Below are 18,690 nucleotides of genomic sequence, written 5' to 3'. Positions count from 1 at the left end.
TTGCTGAATCTTGTTTTGTACCTAAGTTTTTCTTCAAATGTTTTTCCTCCTTCCTTTTAAGTGAGAAGAGAAATGATCTAAACTGTCGTCAAGCCTTTGAGGCCAAGGGCTGGAGGGGGGGGCAAGGCCAAAAGGATGGCTTTCCCTGGGCTTTTGCGGAGACAGCCTGCAAATAGGTCCCTTATGTCCCATTGCACTCATCATCACATTGCTGTGTTCCTGCTTACCTTCTTCAGGTAGGTTGGCCGCTCCATGACTGCATGACTTTCTGCATGACTTTCATCCAGTTGAGTTTGAGGGATGGGGATGGGAGGTGGATGTGTGGAGGGAAAGGAGGAGAGGATAAATAGAAGATCTGACCCTTGGTTTTATAAAAAGCCAGGTAGTAATAGTGATATGTGGAGGCAGGCACGGTGTCAGTGGTGTTGTGCTGGGGTTTCCTGTCTATTGAAATAACAAAATGCATGCACCCCTGTGTGAATAAACCCTCAATCCCAAGAATGAGCACATTTAATGAGAGAGCTAACCAGTGGGAAATGCTCTGCCTTTAATATTGGTAGCTTCCTTCTCCGCTCTGCATTCTGAGGACAGAGATTCATGCAGAGTTCTGGAGGAGAGAGGATATCTGATCTGTCTTTAGATGAGAACCTATGGTGGTGATTAGTTGGACAAATGTTTTTGTCTGTCTGTCTGTCTGTCATCCCCCCCCCCCCCTTTTTAAAAAAACCAAACCAAACCAACTCCTTCCAAATTGAGTTCCTGATCTCACTCCTCGGCCTGGCATTCCTCCCCACACTAGTAACAATCAGAGTATCTAACTGCAAATTAGAGTGCTTCCATTCCCAACAAAAAATAGGTTCTTGGCTGTCCCCTGAAGCAGACCGTGTATGGAATTTTGGGTCCCTTTCGCTTTCTGCTCCAGTGAAGATCTGGCAAACCTATGTGTGTTCACTCTCTGTCTTGCAGTTACTCCCTGCTCCATGCTTCCAGAAAGACCTTTAGCAATGTCAAAGTCAGCATTTCCAGCCAATGGACACCTTCTTACCTAAATACCACAGCCCTTGAGCTCCAGCCATATGAGGTAAGAACAGTCAGGACTATCAGCCTGTCTGGCAAGTTTTAATACAGACACGTGAATACTAGTATGTGAATGGGCCATCTAAGACTTTGATGTGGAAGAGATTTATTTTTTGCCAGAGATGCCTCTTACTACTTGAATACTTCCATGGGGGGAGTCTCAAGTGACTTAAAAGGGTAGTTCCCACACTATAATCTCTGGACCACTAGTGGTCAGCAGAGCCTTTCGTAGTGCACCACGGAATGAAACTTTCTGAGAAGTTGGGAGTTGTGGTATTGGGATAAGAACTGGGTCCACAGGAACATCTGTGTATGGTAGTTAACAGAATGCAAAATAAACCCACTGATCGACTGCAACGTTCGGTGCATGTGCATGAAGCAATGGAAGGAGTTGCGCCTCAGAAGCAGAGGGGTTTGTAACATCATGGCTAGGTTATGTCAGTGGTAGTGCTTTTGATCTCCTTCTGGAAAGGACGGCTGACATGAGAGGGAAGAAAACTATGCTACAATCCAAGCTAATAACGTGTAGAGGCCAAGATATTCCTATCTAGGTGCCTAAAACTAGATGCTTTGAAACGCTTGAGTAAGCAATTTGATTTTCAAAAGTGCAGAACTACCAGCAGCTCCTATTGCCCTTAAAATCTCAGTTCCTTTGACGTGAATGGGAATTTTGCCTCTGTGGTCACTAGGATCAGGATTTGGCCTTAGGGAGGTAGATGTATTGTACTTTCTTACATGCAGTTTTACTGGAGTACCATGAGGGGTAAATGAGCACAGAACATGGCCTATTACCTTCTACAATGACTTACTTGAGTGTGAGGAGGTAGCCCTGAGCAGTTAAATATTTATTCTGATAGGTGTAGGTTTTTTAGAGCAGCTGGCTGGTAAGGCTGACAGGAAGAGGGATTTTGACTGACTCTCTTTCTCAGATTCCACATTTCTTGGACTGCCATTTCTAGACTCATTTGGGGAAAAAATCTTTGTTCTCCCTTCCAAACTAACGTGCAACTCCCATTAATGTACAACACAAGCAGGATAGATCTACTTGTATTGGGAACACAAGAACTGCCATATTAGATTCGACCCATGGTCCATTTGGTTTCCTATCTCCAACAGTGGCCAGCACCAGATACTTTAGAGGAAGGTGGAAGGAACCTTATTCCTGCACATAAGGAAAACTTCCTAACCCTGTTAATTAGAGGTTGAATATTACCTTTCCAAACCTCTTGGGTGGTTTTTTTTTTTTTTTAAATCCTTAATACTGTAACTCTGAATGTTCTTATTATCCATAGAAATGTCCATTCCTATGTTGAATTATTGGCTAAAGGTTGAATCATAGAAGTGTAGGATTGGAAGGGACCTGAGGGGAGTGTTTAATTTTCCCAAACATTTGTGTTCCACACTGACCAGTTCTCTCCTGGGTAGTTCATGTCCCAGTCGCCGGGATTCAAGCCATGTGCCTCCTGTGGGAAGGCCTTCCCGCTCAGCTACCCCCATGACCGCTGCCTTAAGTGCTTGGGGGAAGCACACAGAAAAGAGAAGTGTAAGATCTGCAGGGCTTTTAAACCGAGGACTCAAAAGGCCCGAGAAATCTGGTTGAAAGCCCTGTTGATGGAGGCAGCACTCCGCCCGGTGTCCGAGCCGGCCTGCTTCACCTCGGCACCGAGCGTGACTGCCGACACCAGCTTCGACTCAGCACCGTGCAACATCGCCGGCACTGAAGAGGAAGAAGCAGTGTGCGGAGCGTGGACACTCCCCTGCGCCGTCGGTATAGGCAGGATCAAGTACCGAGATGCACCGAACCCGGCATGTCGAGACTTCTCTGGTGCCTGCATCTCTGATCAGGGAGCCTCCCCCGACTCCTGGGAGTAGGAGAGTGCCCCTGCCGATGCCGTCAACACCGGAGGCTTTTCAGGCGGCAAGAGCCTTGTTGGCCTTACCTATGCCACCTCCGTCCCCCAAGGGAGAAGGGGCTGGTGTCATGGGGGAAACCCACATTGGGTCCCCCTGAATGGCAGTAGAGATCCCTGGTACGGGGAGGAAGATTTCCTGCCGGAAAGTCTCCAAGGGTAGAGCAGAGCCGCTCCCCCAGCAGTTGCTCCAGGTCAGTATCATCGAGCCAACCTGCTCCGGCACAGGACATGGAGTCTCCCCTCTCGGCACCAACATCGATCCCCGGCACCGGAGGCAGCGCATGCCAGGAGGCGGCACCGGTCGAGGTCTGTCAGGCAGTGCTCAGACAGTTCCTGCTCCACTGGTGCAACCCTTCGCCAGGACGCGCCTCGGAAGTCCTCTTTCTCCTCACCGGACAAGGCAGTCTCCTGGGACCATTTGGCGCCACTGGAGCATTTCAGGGTGCACCAGGAGCTGCCCAAGAGTATGGCCTCCAACTTGGGGCTGGAGGTGAAGGAGTTAGAAGAGGTAGAAGATAGCCTCTCTAATGTGCTGGCGGTGCCTGCCCCAGCAAGAGTGGCTCTCCCAGTCCACGAAAGGGTCCTTAAGATTGTAAAGGCCCTGTGGCAAATCCCTTCAAAGGTGGCCGAGAAAAAATATTATGTCCTGGCCGAAGGGTTTGAGTATTTGTTCACTCACTCCACCCCGGGAACCCTGGTGGTAGACGCGGCTAACCAGCGAGACAGGCAAGGTCAGCCAGGGTCCACTCCCAAGAACAAAGACAATAAAAAGTTGGACTTGTTTGGGAGAAAGGTTTATTCCATGGCAGGTCTGCAGTTCAGGATTGCCAACCATCAGGCCCTCCTGGGTAGATATAATTTCAACCTGTAGGACTCCCTCAGATGGTTCACTGAGGCCCTGCCCCAGGACCAGGCTGCAGACTTTAGCACCATAGTGGAGGAAGGAACCACGGTAGGTAGGGCAGCGCTCCAGACGTCCTGTGACGCTGCTGACTCGGCGGGTAGGGCCATAGCCTCCACCATCTGTATGAGAAGGTGCTTGTGACTGCAATCCTCGGGCCTGTCCCCGGAGGTGCAGCAGGCTATTCAGGACCTCCCCTTTGGTGTGTCGGCCCTATTCTCTGACCAGACCGATGCAAAGTTGCACGGTCTGAAGGACTCCAGGGCCACGCTTCGCTCCCTGGGCCTGTACACGCCCCAGTTTTCCAGGTGTCAGTCATGGCCCCAGGTGCAGCAGCAGCCAAGGCCTCTGCCCAGGCCTTTTCAACCCTATAGGGATAGGAATAAGGGGTTTAGAAGGAGAAACCAGCCCCTCAGCCCGTCCTCAGCTCCTCAGCAATCCCCAAAGCGAAGGGGGGTCAGACCAATATTAGACCTGCATCATCTAAACAAACATGTCAAACAACTCAGATTTTGCATGACTTCCCTAGCCTCCATAATCCCTTCCCTGGATCCAGGAGCCTGGTATGCCGCCCTCGACCTCAAGGACGCATACTTTCATGTGTCTATCCTCCTCAGCCACAGGTGTTTTCTCCGTTTCACAGTGGCTGGCTCCCACTACCAGTTTACAGCCCTGCCCTTTGGCCTATCTTCGGCTCCAAGGGTGTTCACCAAGTGCCTGGCGGTAGTGGCTGCCCACCTGAGATGAAAGGATGTGCAAATTTCTCCTTACCTGGACGACTGGCTGATCAGGGGCAGGTCCAGGTCCCGGTCCCAAGTGCAGGAGAGTGTGACCCTCACTTGCTCCATGTGCAGCAGGCTGGGACTGCTCATAAACAAGCAGAAGTCCACGCTAACCCCAGTGCAATGCATAGAATTCATTAGGGCCAACCTGGATGCTTCCCAGGCCAGAGCCTTCCTACCTCAGCCACGTTTTGAGGCAATGGTCTCTATCATCTCCAGCGCACCGATGCCCCACAACATCAGCCAGGTACTGCCTACAGCTGTTAGGCCACATGGCAGCCTGCGTGTACGTAGTCAGATTAGCTCGCCTGAGGCTCAGATCACTTCATGCATGGTTGACCTTGGTATATGTGCCGAGGTGGTCACAGTTCCCCCACCCATCTTTACCTCCCTAAACTGGTGGCAGACTCCCAGGGCAGTGATGAAGAGCGTTCTGTTCAGGGAACTGGTCCTGTCGGTCACCCTAATTTCCAACGCGTCAGACATAGGCTGGGGAGTCCACATCAGCGCCAACCTAGGCACTCAAGGGCTCTGGTCAGAGAGGAGAGGCTCCTGCACATCAACGTGAAAGAGCTGAGGGCCATTCACCTAGCGTGCAAGGTGTTCCTCCGATTCCTGACAGGCAGAGTGGTGCAGGTGCTGATGGACAACACCACAGCCATGTTTTACATAAACAGGCAGGGGGGAACGTGCTCCTTGGCCCCCTGCAAGGAAGCTATCCGTCTGTGAGACTTTGCCGTGAGGCACGATTTCCACTTGACTGCTTCTCACCTCCCGGGAGTGAGGAACGACGAGGCGGATCGCCTCAGCAGGTCGTTTCTACCCCGCCATGACTGGTCGTTGCACCCAGAGGTGATGACCATGATCTTCCAGAAGTGGGACGTTCCCCAACTGGACCTATTCGTGTCAGCCTGGAACACAAAGTGCCCGAGGTTCTGCTCATTCCGGGGTCACGAGACTGGGTTGATTTCTGACACATTCCTCATGGACTTGACAGGGGCCCTCATGTATGTGTTCCCGCCCATTCCACTCCTACCCAAGGTCCTGATGAAAATAAAGAGGGACAGGGTGGACGTCATACTCATCGTTCCGGCCTGGCCGAGACAGCACTGGTTCAGCATGCTGCTGGACCGTTCGATCACCCCACCCCTGGAGCTCCCGAGGCGACATGACCTTCTATCCCAGGACCACGGTTGCCTGTTGCACCCGGACCTGGACTCCCTGCACCTCACAGCCTGGAGGCTGTGTGGCTGACGGAGAGAGAGCCTGCTCGGTGCAGGTCCAGCAAGTTCTGCTTGGCAGCAGGAAGCCTTCTACACAGGTCATGTATCAGGCTAAGTGGAGGCGATTCACCTGTTGGGCGGAGTCCCGGGGTATTCTGCCCAGCCTCTCGCCTATACAGGCAATCCTGGAGTACCTGCTCCAGCTAAAGCTCCAGGGTCTGGCGCTGGCCTCATTGAAGGTTCAGCTGGTGGCCATTTTGGCCTTCCATCAGCCACTAGAGGGGAGATCGCTGTTCTCCCATCCCATGTCGGTCAGGTTCCTCAAGGGGGTGGAGAGGCTTTATCTGCAGGTCCATGACCTGGTGCCTCCTTGGGATCTCAACCTGATCCTCTTGAGACTCACGGGGCCCCCCTTTGAACTCATGGCTTCATGCCCTCTGCTCATGCTCTCATGGAAGGTAGCCTTCCTGGTGGCCATTACCTCAGCCAGGAGGGTCTCCGAGATTAGGGCCTTGATCTCGGAGCCACCTTATACAGTATTCTATAAGGACAAGGTTCAGCAGGGGCCGCATCCAACCTTCCTACCCAAGGTAGTTTCCCAATTTTATTGTAATCAAGATATTTTTCTCCCCGTGTTTTTTCCCAAACCTCACGTTTCGGAGTAGGAGAGGAGATAGCATTCGCTGGATGTGAGATGAGCCCTGGTCTTCAACATCGAGCGCACAAAGCCGTTCCGAAAATCGACGCAGCTCTTCGTTGCAGTGGCGGACCAGATGAAAGGCTCACCTGTCTCCACCCAGTGCATCTCCTCGTGAATTACATCATGCATCAAATTCTGCTATGAGCAGGCGAAGGTGCTGCTTCCGGGAACCATCACAGCGCACTTAATCAGAGCTCAAGCCTCATCTGTAGCCTTCCTGGAGAGAGTACCCGTGCAGGACGTCTGCAAAGCTGCCACCTGGTTGTCGGTGCATACCTTCACGTCCCACTACGCCATCGTCCAGCAGGCGAGCGAGGATGCGCAGTTCGGCAGAGCGGTGCTGAGGGCAATTCACTGGTAACTCCGACCCACCTCCAGAGGTATTGCTTGTTAGTCACCTATAATGGAATGGACATGAGCAAGCACTCGAAGAAGAAAACAAGGTCACTTACCAGTAACTGAAGTTCTTCGAGATGTGTTGCTCATGTCCATTTCACAACCCACCCCCCGTCCCCGCTGCCGGAGTAGGCAGAAAGAAGGGACTGAGGGGGCGTAGGGCCGGCAGCGCCTCATATACCGTGGCATGTGCGCGGGGCTCCAGGGGGTGCCAGAGCCAGCCCTACGGAATCTGCTAAGGGGAAAAAAGTTCTGGGTAACTGGGCACGGAGGTGTGCACACACTTATAGTGGAATGGACATGAGCAACACATCTCGAAGAACATCAGTTACTGGTAAGTAACCTTGTTTTCCTGATATTCTCAGTGTTCTGAGAAGAGCTAGCAATATAGTTTATTAGTAGACTGACAGATGGATACTACTGACCTCTATAGGCAGCAATAATTTTCTTCAGTGGCTTTATCTTTATTATTACATCTCTTTTTTTCCCCCATTGCATATTTTGGAAAACATAACTAAATGGAAGCCACATTGGTAGGCTGCTGCCTGGTCAGATCATCTACGCTGAGTAAGGCTCGTTGTGACCAGTACTTGGGTGGAGGCACTCCAAATACAGCCAGCCCTGACCTGACTGTAGGCTATGAGATGTGTGGAAGAACATTTATCATTTATTATTACAATAGTGCTTACGGGCTCTAGTCATGGATCAGAGCACCATTTTGCAAATGCATAATTAAAATGTGGGCCCTACTCTGAAAAACGTGATCTATGGCAGAAACTAAAATGGAGTTGATGAAAGTTGAACATAGGATATTTCACCCTTAAGGTTGATTTCCACCCCCCCCCACACACACATCCCCCCCCCCCACACACCCTTAATTCCTTCTACTCTTCCTTTAAATCCATCCTCAAAGCTTGCTGCTTTCAGCTTATGTTCTGTCACAAATCTCAGCTCCTGGACTACTGATTCCTTCCCCATATTAGATCCCATTGAAAATAAAACGGAACTCCAGGTGATACACACAATTGGAACAAAATAAGTGACCTGATTTCTTTGTAAATATCACTCTCTCTCAAGAACAGTGATATCTTTTCCCCTTGATTCTTCTGTTTTATCTCCTTCCTCCCTATCTGTGGTCTGTTGTCATTTTCTGTGTTGCCCATTTAATTTAGATTGCAAGATCCTGAGAGCAGAGGCATTATATGTAAAACAGCATGTAGCTCAGTAGCATTGTTACCTTAAATATTGATCACTTCTGGTGAGCTCGTGTGTCTTCGAGAGGTGAGTTGAGGTGCCTAGCATGAAATAAGTGCTTTTCATAGAATTTGAAGTCAGAGTTGGTCCTAACTCCATCACGAAGCTAAAACATTTCAAAGATAAGATGTTACTGGAGCCAGGTATCTTCTTGCATATTGTAGGATGAGATCTGTCTCCTTGGAAGACTCATGATGCAATTGCTTCCCTTTGTAGCTCTGGAACAGTAGCCATTTATTTCCCAGTGCCGAAGATGCCACTCTTTTCCTGGGGACATTGGACACTATCTTCCTCTTTTCCTATGCCGTGGTGAGTAAAACTTAAACGCAGCTGCCAAAGTTTGTGTGGGAAGGATGGTGACCATGATCCGTCACATGTGAGGGGCGGGATCTGCTCTCTGCGCCTAGCTAATACTAAGGGTTTGAGAAGTGAACAGATTCCCTTTGACTATGTTATTTCTACCCTCACCCCACACTGAATGAGTTACGTCTATGAAGGGATCTGCAAATAGGTTTAAGAAAAATCTATCTACTTCAGAATTACATGCTCCAAATAGCAATGGTGGGAGGTAGTTGGGACACAATCTGCTTTAAATTTACCTTCTCTGCCCTCCCAACCTCTTTCAGCTCTCCTAAAGTCCAGCATGGTTTCCAGCACCATGCATTAGCGGCATATCACACCCACCACTGAAGTCTGCTATAGCGAGAAGCCAGATAATGGAGGAGTTTAGGGAGGAGGGTTTGTAGGATCAAATAAATGCCTTTTTCACTGGTATGTTGCACAGATTTAGGGAGGCTTTTTCAAGTGATTTTGTACCAGGCAGGGTAACAAACACTCTGCAAAAGGCATTTACAGGCCACCTTGCCCAAAACTCTGGCCCTTACTGAAGTCTGCTGTAGCAGTGGATGTGATACCATATGCATGTGGTACATGCTGAAGTGTGTTTCCCTGCATGGCAATTCAATTTGATCTTCAGGAGGCTTGAAAGAAATGTGGGAGAAGGGGAGCCTAGATTAAAAGTAAAATATTCTGCTGATACATTTATCTTTGCTGTTTGGGATACTCATTGTATCACTCTAAAGTGGATGACTTTCTTAACCTGACAGCATCCTTTTAAGACTTATTTCTAAAATTAGGCAAATATTTTTACCTATGTTACCAATAACACCTTAGATAATTAAGACCGAATTTTTAGAAATCTAAGCTTTCACGATTCTGCTTGTTTTGTATTTATCTACAGTTATCTAAACCAAAACCACACTAGTAATTTTCACTTCTGTTCATAATTCAATCAGTATCACTGGATCTAATGCACTAGCACCGTGTTGTCATGTTTGGATTGCAAATGTTGCAGGAGGGCCTCTGTCAAAACAACGTCATTGAAATGTAAGGAGCATAAGTTCATGGAAACACTTATTTGTATTAGATCTTGTAAAAACAAACACATACACCATCACCAAACTCTTACACACCTGTATTTGGGGTCAGATTTGAGCTCTCAGCATTCCTTTAACTCTTCTTACAAACATTTTGAAAACAAATGTAAAGTGTATGGCTTTGCTTAACATACTCATCTGTGTTCTTAGGGTCTGTTTGTCAGTGGCATAGTTGGAGATCGCTTGAATTTACGATGGGTCTTGTCTTTCGGCATGTGTTCCTCTGCGTTAGTGGTAAGTTGAAAAATGTCTCTGTCTTTGGTGAGCAGTGATTACTGTGATTTAGACACTCTCCTCCCCTCTAAAACAGTAGGCTTTTGTTTTTGTTTAGAGTAGAATTGCAGAATTTATCTGTCTCAGTCTGACCTTGACCTGGGGTTGTGGGTGCAGGGGTTGGTATAGTAATAGTATTTGCCCTACACCCCAGTGCTTCCTAACTAGTGTTATTAGGGGAGTGTCACACTAAGCTGTTGAGTGCCTTGTTTTTTGGAATTTTGTGGAAAAAATAGTTGTTCGTTTATGAAGTTTGTCATTGGGCCAAACGTACTATATTTTTTTATCATGCCCAGAGTTTTAGACCTACAGAAGAGTATTCCCGATCCTCCCCCCCCTTAAACCTTTGTGGCAGTATGCATTTGTGTAAGGATAGTGGAGACACTTCTTCAAACATAGATTTTGTGACCCACTAAGACTTGAAGAAGAGTTGCTAAAAGGTGAGGGGCCCAGATCTGGGCCTCTATGCTTTTTCTTCTTCAGTCTGTTTTCTCTGTATCAGATCTGTTTTCCAAATCCACATAATGTTTTAAAATGGTTTTCCTTCCAAACAAATCCTTCCTTCCTTTTTTCTTACAAGAAAACACTAACATTAATAAACTAGTATTAACCTGCTTGAGTTTGCAGCTGGTGGTGGGTGAAATAAGCCAGAAGGGAATATCTGTAAAGAAAGACTTCTTCAGTTTCAGTATTCCATGGATAAACAGTGAATGTGTTTTATCTTGTTGGATTTTTAATCATTAACATTACATTAATATGCCTCTGATTCATCCCAATGACTGAGAGACCCATTGGTGAATTATTACATTTTGCAAGTTTGGTAAAAACACATGCATAGATCAAGTATATTGCTTCACAAAGTGTGCTTTATTTTCCCAGATAGTGTATGTTAGGGCTAAGACTTTTGACACAGACCACATGACGTTCTTTTGAGCAAACTAGGGAAATAAAATGGTTTTAAATTATTGTAAGATGGGTACACAACTGTATGAACAACCACATTCAAAGAATAGTTATCAGTGGTTCACTGGCAAACTGACTCACTATCCAGAGGAAGCAACAAAAGCAGTGTAGAAAACATGACCTATGAAAAAAAATTGGGCATGTTTAGGATATGTCTACACGACAAGCACTACAACAGCAACTACGATGTTGAAGTGTAGACACTTGCTACAGCGATGGAAGGGGTTTTTCCATTGCTGCAGTTAATCCATCCTGTCAAGATGGTAGGTATGTCGACAGAAGAATTCTTCCATTGATCTGACGATACCTACACTAGGGCTAAGGTCATCTTAACTATGTCTCTTGGGGTGTGAATTTTTCACATCTATGAGCAGCGTAGCTAGATCTACCTAAGATTTAAGCTTAGACCGGGCCTTAGACCCTGTTTACACTCACCTCTGGGATTCGGCGGCAGTCGTCAGCAGTTACGCAAGCTACGCAAAAAACTTGCATAACTCCTGTCGACTTCTGGGCTCCTCTTCTGCACGCTGTCTTCATTGCACTGCACCCACGGGAACCATGTTCCCTTTGATGCAGTGCTACGCCACTTGCGAAGGTGGTCTTAGTTCGTCGATTTCTGGATCGACTGAGTGGGTCTTTACTGACCGCTCAGTCGATCCAGAGCGATCGATCTGACAGCGGCGACTTAGCTGCCGAGAGTGTAGCCGTAGCCTTAGGCTAGAGAAGAGAAGACCAGATGTCTCAGGGACCTGTTAGTCTTCAGATAAGTGAAAGGTAATTCTAAAAAGGACGGTGATCAATTTTTGTTCTTCATATCTGCTGAGAGTAGGACAAGAAGTAATTAACTTACTTCACAGCAAGGGAGGTTTAGGTTAGATATTAGGAAAATCTTTCTAACTATGAGCATAGTTAAGATCTGTTATCGGTTGCCTGGGGAGGTTTTTGAGAACAGGTGAGCCAAACACCTGCCAAGGGTGTTCTAGGTATACTTAATCTTGCCTCAGCATGGGGGATGGAGGTTCCTTTCAGCCGTACATGTTTAAGATTCTATACTTGTTATGCTCCCTCGTGTTCTGGTAAAGGTACAGTCGTCGTCTGTCACATTGGTGAAGTTTTTGTAATTTGAGACCTAGCACCCTTTGCTATTAAGTCTTCGCTGATAAAGACAGTGAAACTACTGTAGGTTTTTTTGTGGGGCTTTACACATCAGTAAAGTGGGAATTAGTGAGACTTGCCTGTATTTTAATATTTGGTGCTACAGGGGTTTTGTCCATAGAGCTCTGATTAGTTTTAATATGGTAAATTAGTTGCAGCCATCATTGTTGATGGGCTGTAACTAAGCCGGGTACCGCACTCATGGGGGAGGCGTGCTTCGGTGCTGTTGGTGATTCAGCAGGTGGTGCTGTTGGTGATTCAGCAGGTAGTGCTGTTGCGTCTGAGTCATCACCAAGCATTGCCTGAACATGGTGTTAGGAACACAGAGTTGTTGGAGATGCTGTCATTTGAATTAAATGTAAAACTTAGGCCTTGATCCACTTCCCCCTGCCCCCCCCCATCTTTTTTTTCCCTTTCAATTTTCCATTGATGCCAGTGGTCAGCCTTGAAGATGTATATGCATCATGGAGTTGTAGCAGCCTCACAGTTTTCCTCTTTCCCCACAGGAGTTTGTCTTTGGCACTGTCACAGAATGGCTGCATTTCTACAACAAGTGGTTCTATTGCTGCCTATGGATTATGAATGGCTTGCTGCAGTCCACTGGCTGGCCCTGTGTTGTTGCCATCATGGGCAACTGGTTTGGAAAAGCTGGGTACGTCGTATTTCTCCTTTGTTTAGTGGCTTATCTGTGATGCTGAGCAGAAATCTTGGCTGAAATTCCCAAACCAAAAATTCTCTAGCAAATCCTGTGATGGTGGCTGCTAAATGATGACAATTACTTACCTATTGTAACCCAAGCACTGAGAAGCAGTAAATGAATAGTGAATAATATAAATCTTATACGTCCCAAATAAATAATAAACGAACTACTCTTATCAGATATAAAGTAATGCACATTTCTTCACTATATAACAACTTTAACTCTGACAAGATAGTTTTCATTTTGGGTCAAAGTTAAGGTTGTTGTATTGTGCTGAAACTTGCATTGCTTTTTATGCTTCGTTTTCCCCCTTGTAAAATGTGGATAATGATGCTGACCTTCCTTTGTAAAGTGCTTTGAGATCTATGGATGAAAAATGCTATATAGAGTTGGGTGTCATTATTATGTTTTCTGCCATTGATATATATAAAACTCAATTTGAACACACACTTGCAATAATTGTGAGCACACCTTAAGTGCACAATTGCTCATCTAGATTATTGGAAAATCTGACCCATAAAGTGTTGTCATTAGGTTTGTTTTCAAACATCTCTGAAGGCTGTTTCAGACCACCTAAGATAGGGCAACAGCTGGTCCCATTCAGAAGGTACTCCATGCAGCCATAAGGGCTAGATAGAAACTATGCCCTGCTGTAGAATCTGAATCTGTCACGTGTATAAGCGTATTAAGTGTCCTGTGGGGTGGATCTGGGCTGGTGTCTTAACACCACCGACCATGTAATGGAATGAGACATGATATACAAACATGTCTATTATGAGCTGATTGTTTTACAGTATATTTTATTTTAAATGAAGCTGCTTCTGTGTGGGGAGGGAGTGGAGAATTTTATACTATTACATGTAAAGTAAAGCTGATTCTAATGCTCTCTCTTTTCTTCCCCATGTCCTTACCACATTTCCCCCCTCCGTTTTGCTATACTCTTTCAGGAGGGGTTTTGTTTTTGGACTCTGGAGTGCCTGTGCATCAGTGGGGAACATTCTGGGAGCATTCCTCGCCTCCTGTGTTCTTCACTATGGCTATGAGGTGAGGAGTTTCTGTCTGACTGAATTATGCATAGGGGCTCGCTTATTCCAGGGTCTCTTTCCCTATTTCTGGCCCACTGAGACCAGATGAGCAGGGAATCAATGTGTTTTTCTCCTTTCCCATATCTGTGGGGGAAATCTACTCCCTATATCTTTATGGTGACAAGTGATAGACAGAACATAGTAATCCTCTCTTTTCCTTCCCAACTCTAGAGGGACAGAGAGTGCAGAGCATTACATGAGTTTTGGAGGGACTCTGTTCTCTTAAAACTTACCCATTTGGGTGGATTTGATCCTTTTAAAACTTACCCATTTCTGCTGCTCCCCTGTGTCGTCATGACCTACCATCGTCCTGACTTGGAGAGGACAAAGTGCTGTTTGGAGCAAATCGAACACTGCCCGTCAGCTGGCTGACAGACATTGCTGTTCAGCAGTGGTGAAGCACTGACATCCTTCGAGGTGTGGGGATGGACATGCTGCTGTTTCAGGGAGCACGTAACAAGGATTAGCCATTAATGTGACTTCTTATAGAAATAGACCCAAATTATCATATAGATGAGGTAGCAAAACAACTTTCGCTATAACCCCGTTTTCAGCCACCCACAGCTTCCCAAAACATCACCTTTTGGGCTGGACTTGTCTATTCTTGACTTCTCCCGGAAAGTGAACGCTTTTTGAAAGTTTGAGTGAAATCCCTTCAGCTGTTTCTGTGTTATGGATGAGTAAAAAATGCTCTTCCTGCTATTTAAAAAAATGTTTCTTTGAAGGGCTAGACAAAATTGGCTGAAATTTGAAATGTAGTTCTCACTGTGGAGTTTGTGCTTTCCTTCATTTGTGGGGGGGTATGTGGGGGTGAGGAATATAAAAATAATCAGTGGTAAGGTCACTGTGACTGTGTTCGGCGAGCATCTTGTAAGATTTTTAGCAGAGTCTAAGAAAGCTGTGCCTCTTTTCTGATATCCCTGTGCATTATACGTGCCTGGCTTGAGCAGGTGCCGTCTGGTGCTTGAGAACAGTAGTAATGTAGTTAAAAACAAAGCTCCTCCCCCAGCTGCCAACCCTTACTTGGGTAAAAATAGTTCCTTCAGGTAGACATATTTACTTATTTCGGGTTATACAGGATGAAAGAACTTCTGTACCTGGCTCTGTGTTCTTGACAAAATATTGAAATATACAAGTATTATAAGTTACAACTAGTCACTAGCCCTTTCCCACCCAACCATGGTCTAGCGATCAAAAAACGTTGTTAGACCTGCCTCACTAAAAGCCAGGGAGAAAAGAAAAGGGTTTTGCATCATGGCTGAAAGGTCAGACATGAGCTGTTTCGGACCAAGTTTGGGGAAGAACCCCCTGCTGGCAGCCTTCTCTCTCTCATACCCAGGAAGCTCCAGCTCAAGCATGTCCACTGACTGCAACTCCAGTCTTCACCTTTTGACCAATAAAACTGTACAACTCCTTCCCCCCCATGCACCTACTCCTTGCAGAACAATATTACATAGCTAATAACCTGGGAACAAGGCAATATTTATGGACTAACTACACATGTCTCTAATATTCACTCTGATGGAAAACTTAAATGTAACAGTCTGCTCAGGTGCTTGAAGGTCCTTATTGCACAAACTTGAAAAATAGTATAGAAATACAATAGCTTATTATTTTAGTTTATTCCCCTCTGCCAACAGGAGGCTTAAGATCCGGGAACATTCTTTATTCTGAATGGTAGATACTTGCATGTACTCTGCTTTCTAACCACGAAGAGCAGTGAGTGCCAGCTGTGGCTGTTACTGCAAGACATAATGTTCGTTATCTGCCTGTCTTAAAGGAAAAGTGAATAAAATCTGGTGTTTCATTGTCTAAGCTCCTTCCCCACCATCACCTCCCTGAGGATGTTTTCCAGTGCTCCCCCTCCAGCTAGGTGGACAGAGTAGCATCTATTCCAGTGACTGTGTTTCTAGGTTTTATGGAGATAGTAAGCCATGCCATCTTAGCCTCTCTCACAAAGTTGGGGTCCAGAGAAACCTTCATTGCATGGAGGCACTGTGTGACTGAGAGTGGTTGGCGAAATGGAGATGAATGTTTAATTTAGAATGAGATGCCAAAGAACAATGTGAAAGCTAGTGCTCTTATTCTCTCTTCTCTTCAGTATGCCTTCCTGGTGACCGCATCGGTGCAGTTTGCTGGAGGAATCATTGTCTTCTTTGGACTTTTGACTTCCCCGAAAGAAGTGGGTAAGTAGAAGTGGTCCTTGTCCTCTTAAACCCTAATCAGCAAGCAGGTTTGCAGCTGCCTATGTGGCATTAAAAATGTGGTTAACATTGCCGCGTAACATCAAATGCCCAACTCTGACTGCCAAAAGTTCGCGTAATCAAAACAGTTCTAAACTTGCCTCGTAGCCCAGCAGTGGCTGCCTGGCCTGCCACACACGAGGTGCAGTCAACATTATTCACATGGACAGAGTATCAAAGAGGGGTCCAACTAGTGTGCAAACCCCATCCTTTAGAATGCACCCAGTTCCCAAATACCCTTCGTGTGGAAACTAGGTGTTACTAGAGGAACCTGCAAGGGGCTACCGTGGGAGTAAATAGTGTTGAACTGTAGGCTCAGAATCCTCTCCTCTGCATGAGAGGAAAGAATGCCTCATGTATGCCAAACTCTGCCAGCTGATTAAGGAGTGGCATATGGGCTCTAAAGAGGACACAGTCCATATCTAAGAAGATGGTTGGCAAGGTAGAGTCTCCAGTGTGAATAGCTGTGACATGAAGAAAAGAGATCTTCAGGGCATTGTCAGGGACCCGGTGGAGTCTCCCAGGTGTTTTGGGGAGGTTGCAGAGGAGGTAACTATTGAAGTGCTGGTTTATATATATATAAGGATATCCTGCAGGTCAGAAAGCTTAGGATAGCTTCTAGCAAATCCACCATATGGAGGCTTTCTGTTAGTTCATCTGTCAGAACTGCTGCTGGTACACTGAGCATCCGTGTTCAAATACTGGCTGAGGTGATGTCTGCAGGACCCACACACAGGAAGTCTAGCCGCCAAATAGGGGGAAATGCACTAATTTGTTGTGTCTTCCAACTAATGGCCAGACACTCAGAACAGACAAAGCCGCCGCCAGGATCAGACAGAATACTTTCAAGAGCGCTAGAAGACAAGGGGTAGAAACTGGCAACTCTGCAGAACGCCATCTAGAAGAGTTTCTAAGCCAAAGGAGGATGGAGGTATGGGAGAGCAAGTGGGGTGTCAGAAGGAGAAATGCTTAAAAGGAGTGAGCATGGGGTTTGTGTGGGGAGCGGATGGTGATGTCCTTTGTCACTAGTGTACATTCTCATGTGTTCTAGGCTTCCCTGAGCTTGGAGAAGAACAGGAGGGCCGTGCTGAAGAAGATGCAAACAAACCCTTAATCAGCAGCAATGAGGAGGATGAGGATGATCAAAATTACTCTATTCAGGCACCTGATACTAGCAACCAGCCCAAGGCCATTGGCTTTTTCCAAGCTTGTTGTCTACCCGGTGTTCTACTGGTAAGGCCTCGGCATTGTTGTTGGTGAGAATGATTTATATTACCACACACAAAAACTGTGGTAAAATAATTGTGAGGAAATGTCATAAATAAGGTTGCCTGTGCAACCAGAACTGACTGCTGCACAGGTGGAGGTGAGGATATGGAGGTGAGGGGACACAGATTTGATGAGAATTTGGGGAGAAATCGGGAGCTCCGCACCATCAGGCAATCAGCGAGAGCTCCTGTAGGGAGAGTGGGGGGGCATAATTATCTTTCCCCATGAATTTGGGAGAATGATCACACTCTCTCCCTCCCTTACACGCATACACAGCTGGCAGAGGGAGTAAAAAACTCAAGACAGATCAAAAACCACACTAATTTTTTTTAAAGAAGTCATGATTTTGCGGGCTCTGAGTCATACATGTCGAACTTTTGGGGCTGGCAGTACTGCCCTTGTGTGTATTCATTATGATAGACTTTACATGATTGTACTTTTTTCCCACAGGACCCCTGTGTCTTTCAGTGCACAGGATGGACAGCATTCAGTTAATGAGCAATTACTCAATATTTTATGTTATCCTTGTTGTTCAATGAGTGTCCCTGGCCTTATTTACTACACACTATTCAAACCCTGCTCTGAATATAGAATTATTATTTCTCCTGGACTTTCCTATGCATTCATCACTCCAATATCTGAGTGCTTCACAAATATTAATGTTTGTTCATAAGAACCACAGAGGTGAGGGGTGGTATTATCCTCATCTTACAGATAGGGAACTGAAGCACAGAGAGATTCAGGTCAAGAGTGCCCACTGATTTTGGGTGCCCAATTTGAGATGCCTAGGGTCTGATTTATTTATTTATTTATTTAAGAGTACTTAAAAGTGCCAAGCTATTTGATAGCATCATCATCAGCCAGGTGAAGAGCCTGTAGCCTGCTGTCTAAGTCAGCCAGCAGGCACTGGACAAGGATATGTGATATAGTCTGAAGTTGACCGCATCTACATTGCGGATCATTAGAGAAACCCCATTTGAAAAGGTTGGCTGCACAATTGTCCTTTCCTGTTCGAAACTGGTTCAGGGATGACCACAGGCGCCTTGGCAGGTCAAAACCTGGTGGACAGTTGGTTGGATCAGTGACGAGAGTGATTAACAACTGTTGTCGCTGACCAATTGTTACGCTAAGCAGATTCCACCGTCACGTCCTGTGCTGGCATGAGTGACTATAAAGGACATCTAGAAGACAGGTGAACTGGCAGGTGGTTGAAGAAGCTGAGTACAGAGGCAAGTCACTGTTCTCACAGTTCTTGGCCAGGAGCATGATGGAGGCCTCCTCATGGTGAAGATGGGGCGGTGTTGCGTTACTAAGTAGTGC

At 46.4% G+C, this 18,690-nt stretch overlaps 1 protein-coding gene across 1 annotated transcript in view; it reads left to right on the top strand.

The window, feature by feature from the left end:
• SLC37A3 (solute carrier family 37 member 3) overlaps window positions 1–18,690 on the top strand; it is a 39,365-nt gene that overhangs the window by 9,079 nt on the left and 11,596 nt on the right. The window contains exons 3-10 of the mRNA XM_067536076.1: window positions 62–236; window positions 967–1,081; window positions 8,463–8,555; window positions 9,833–9,916; window positions 12,580–12,725; window positions 13,721–13,817; window positions 15,960–16,044; window positions 17,153–17,334. Coding sequence (XP_067392177.1) covers window positions 136–236; window positions 967–1,081; window positions 8,463–8,555; window positions 9,833–9,916; window positions 12,580–12,725; window positions 13,721–13,817; window positions 15,960–16,044; window positions 17,153–17,334 — 903 coding nt within the window. The 5' untranslated portion in view covers window positions 62–135. The remainder of the gene's footprint in view (window positions 1–61; window positions 237–966; window positions 1,082–8,462; window positions 8,556–9,832; window positions 9,917–12,579; window positions 12,726–13,720; window positions 13,818–15,959; window positions 16,045–17,152; window positions 17,335–18,690) is intronic.

This window comes from Emydura macquarii, unplaced genomic scaffold (assembly GCF_026122565.2).
Source record: "Emydura macquarii macquarii isolate MOO-44397 ecotype Brisbane River unplaced genomic scaffold, CSIRO-AGI_Emac_v2 contig_3530, whole genome shotgun sequence".
In the NCBI taxonomy this organism is placed as follows: domain Eukaryota; kingdom Metazoa; phylum Chordata; order Testudines; family Chelidae; genus Emydura; species Emydura macquarii.
The sequence above is the reverse complement of the archived record's forward strand: the minus strand, read 5'-3'. Positions and strand labels throughout refer to the sequence as shown.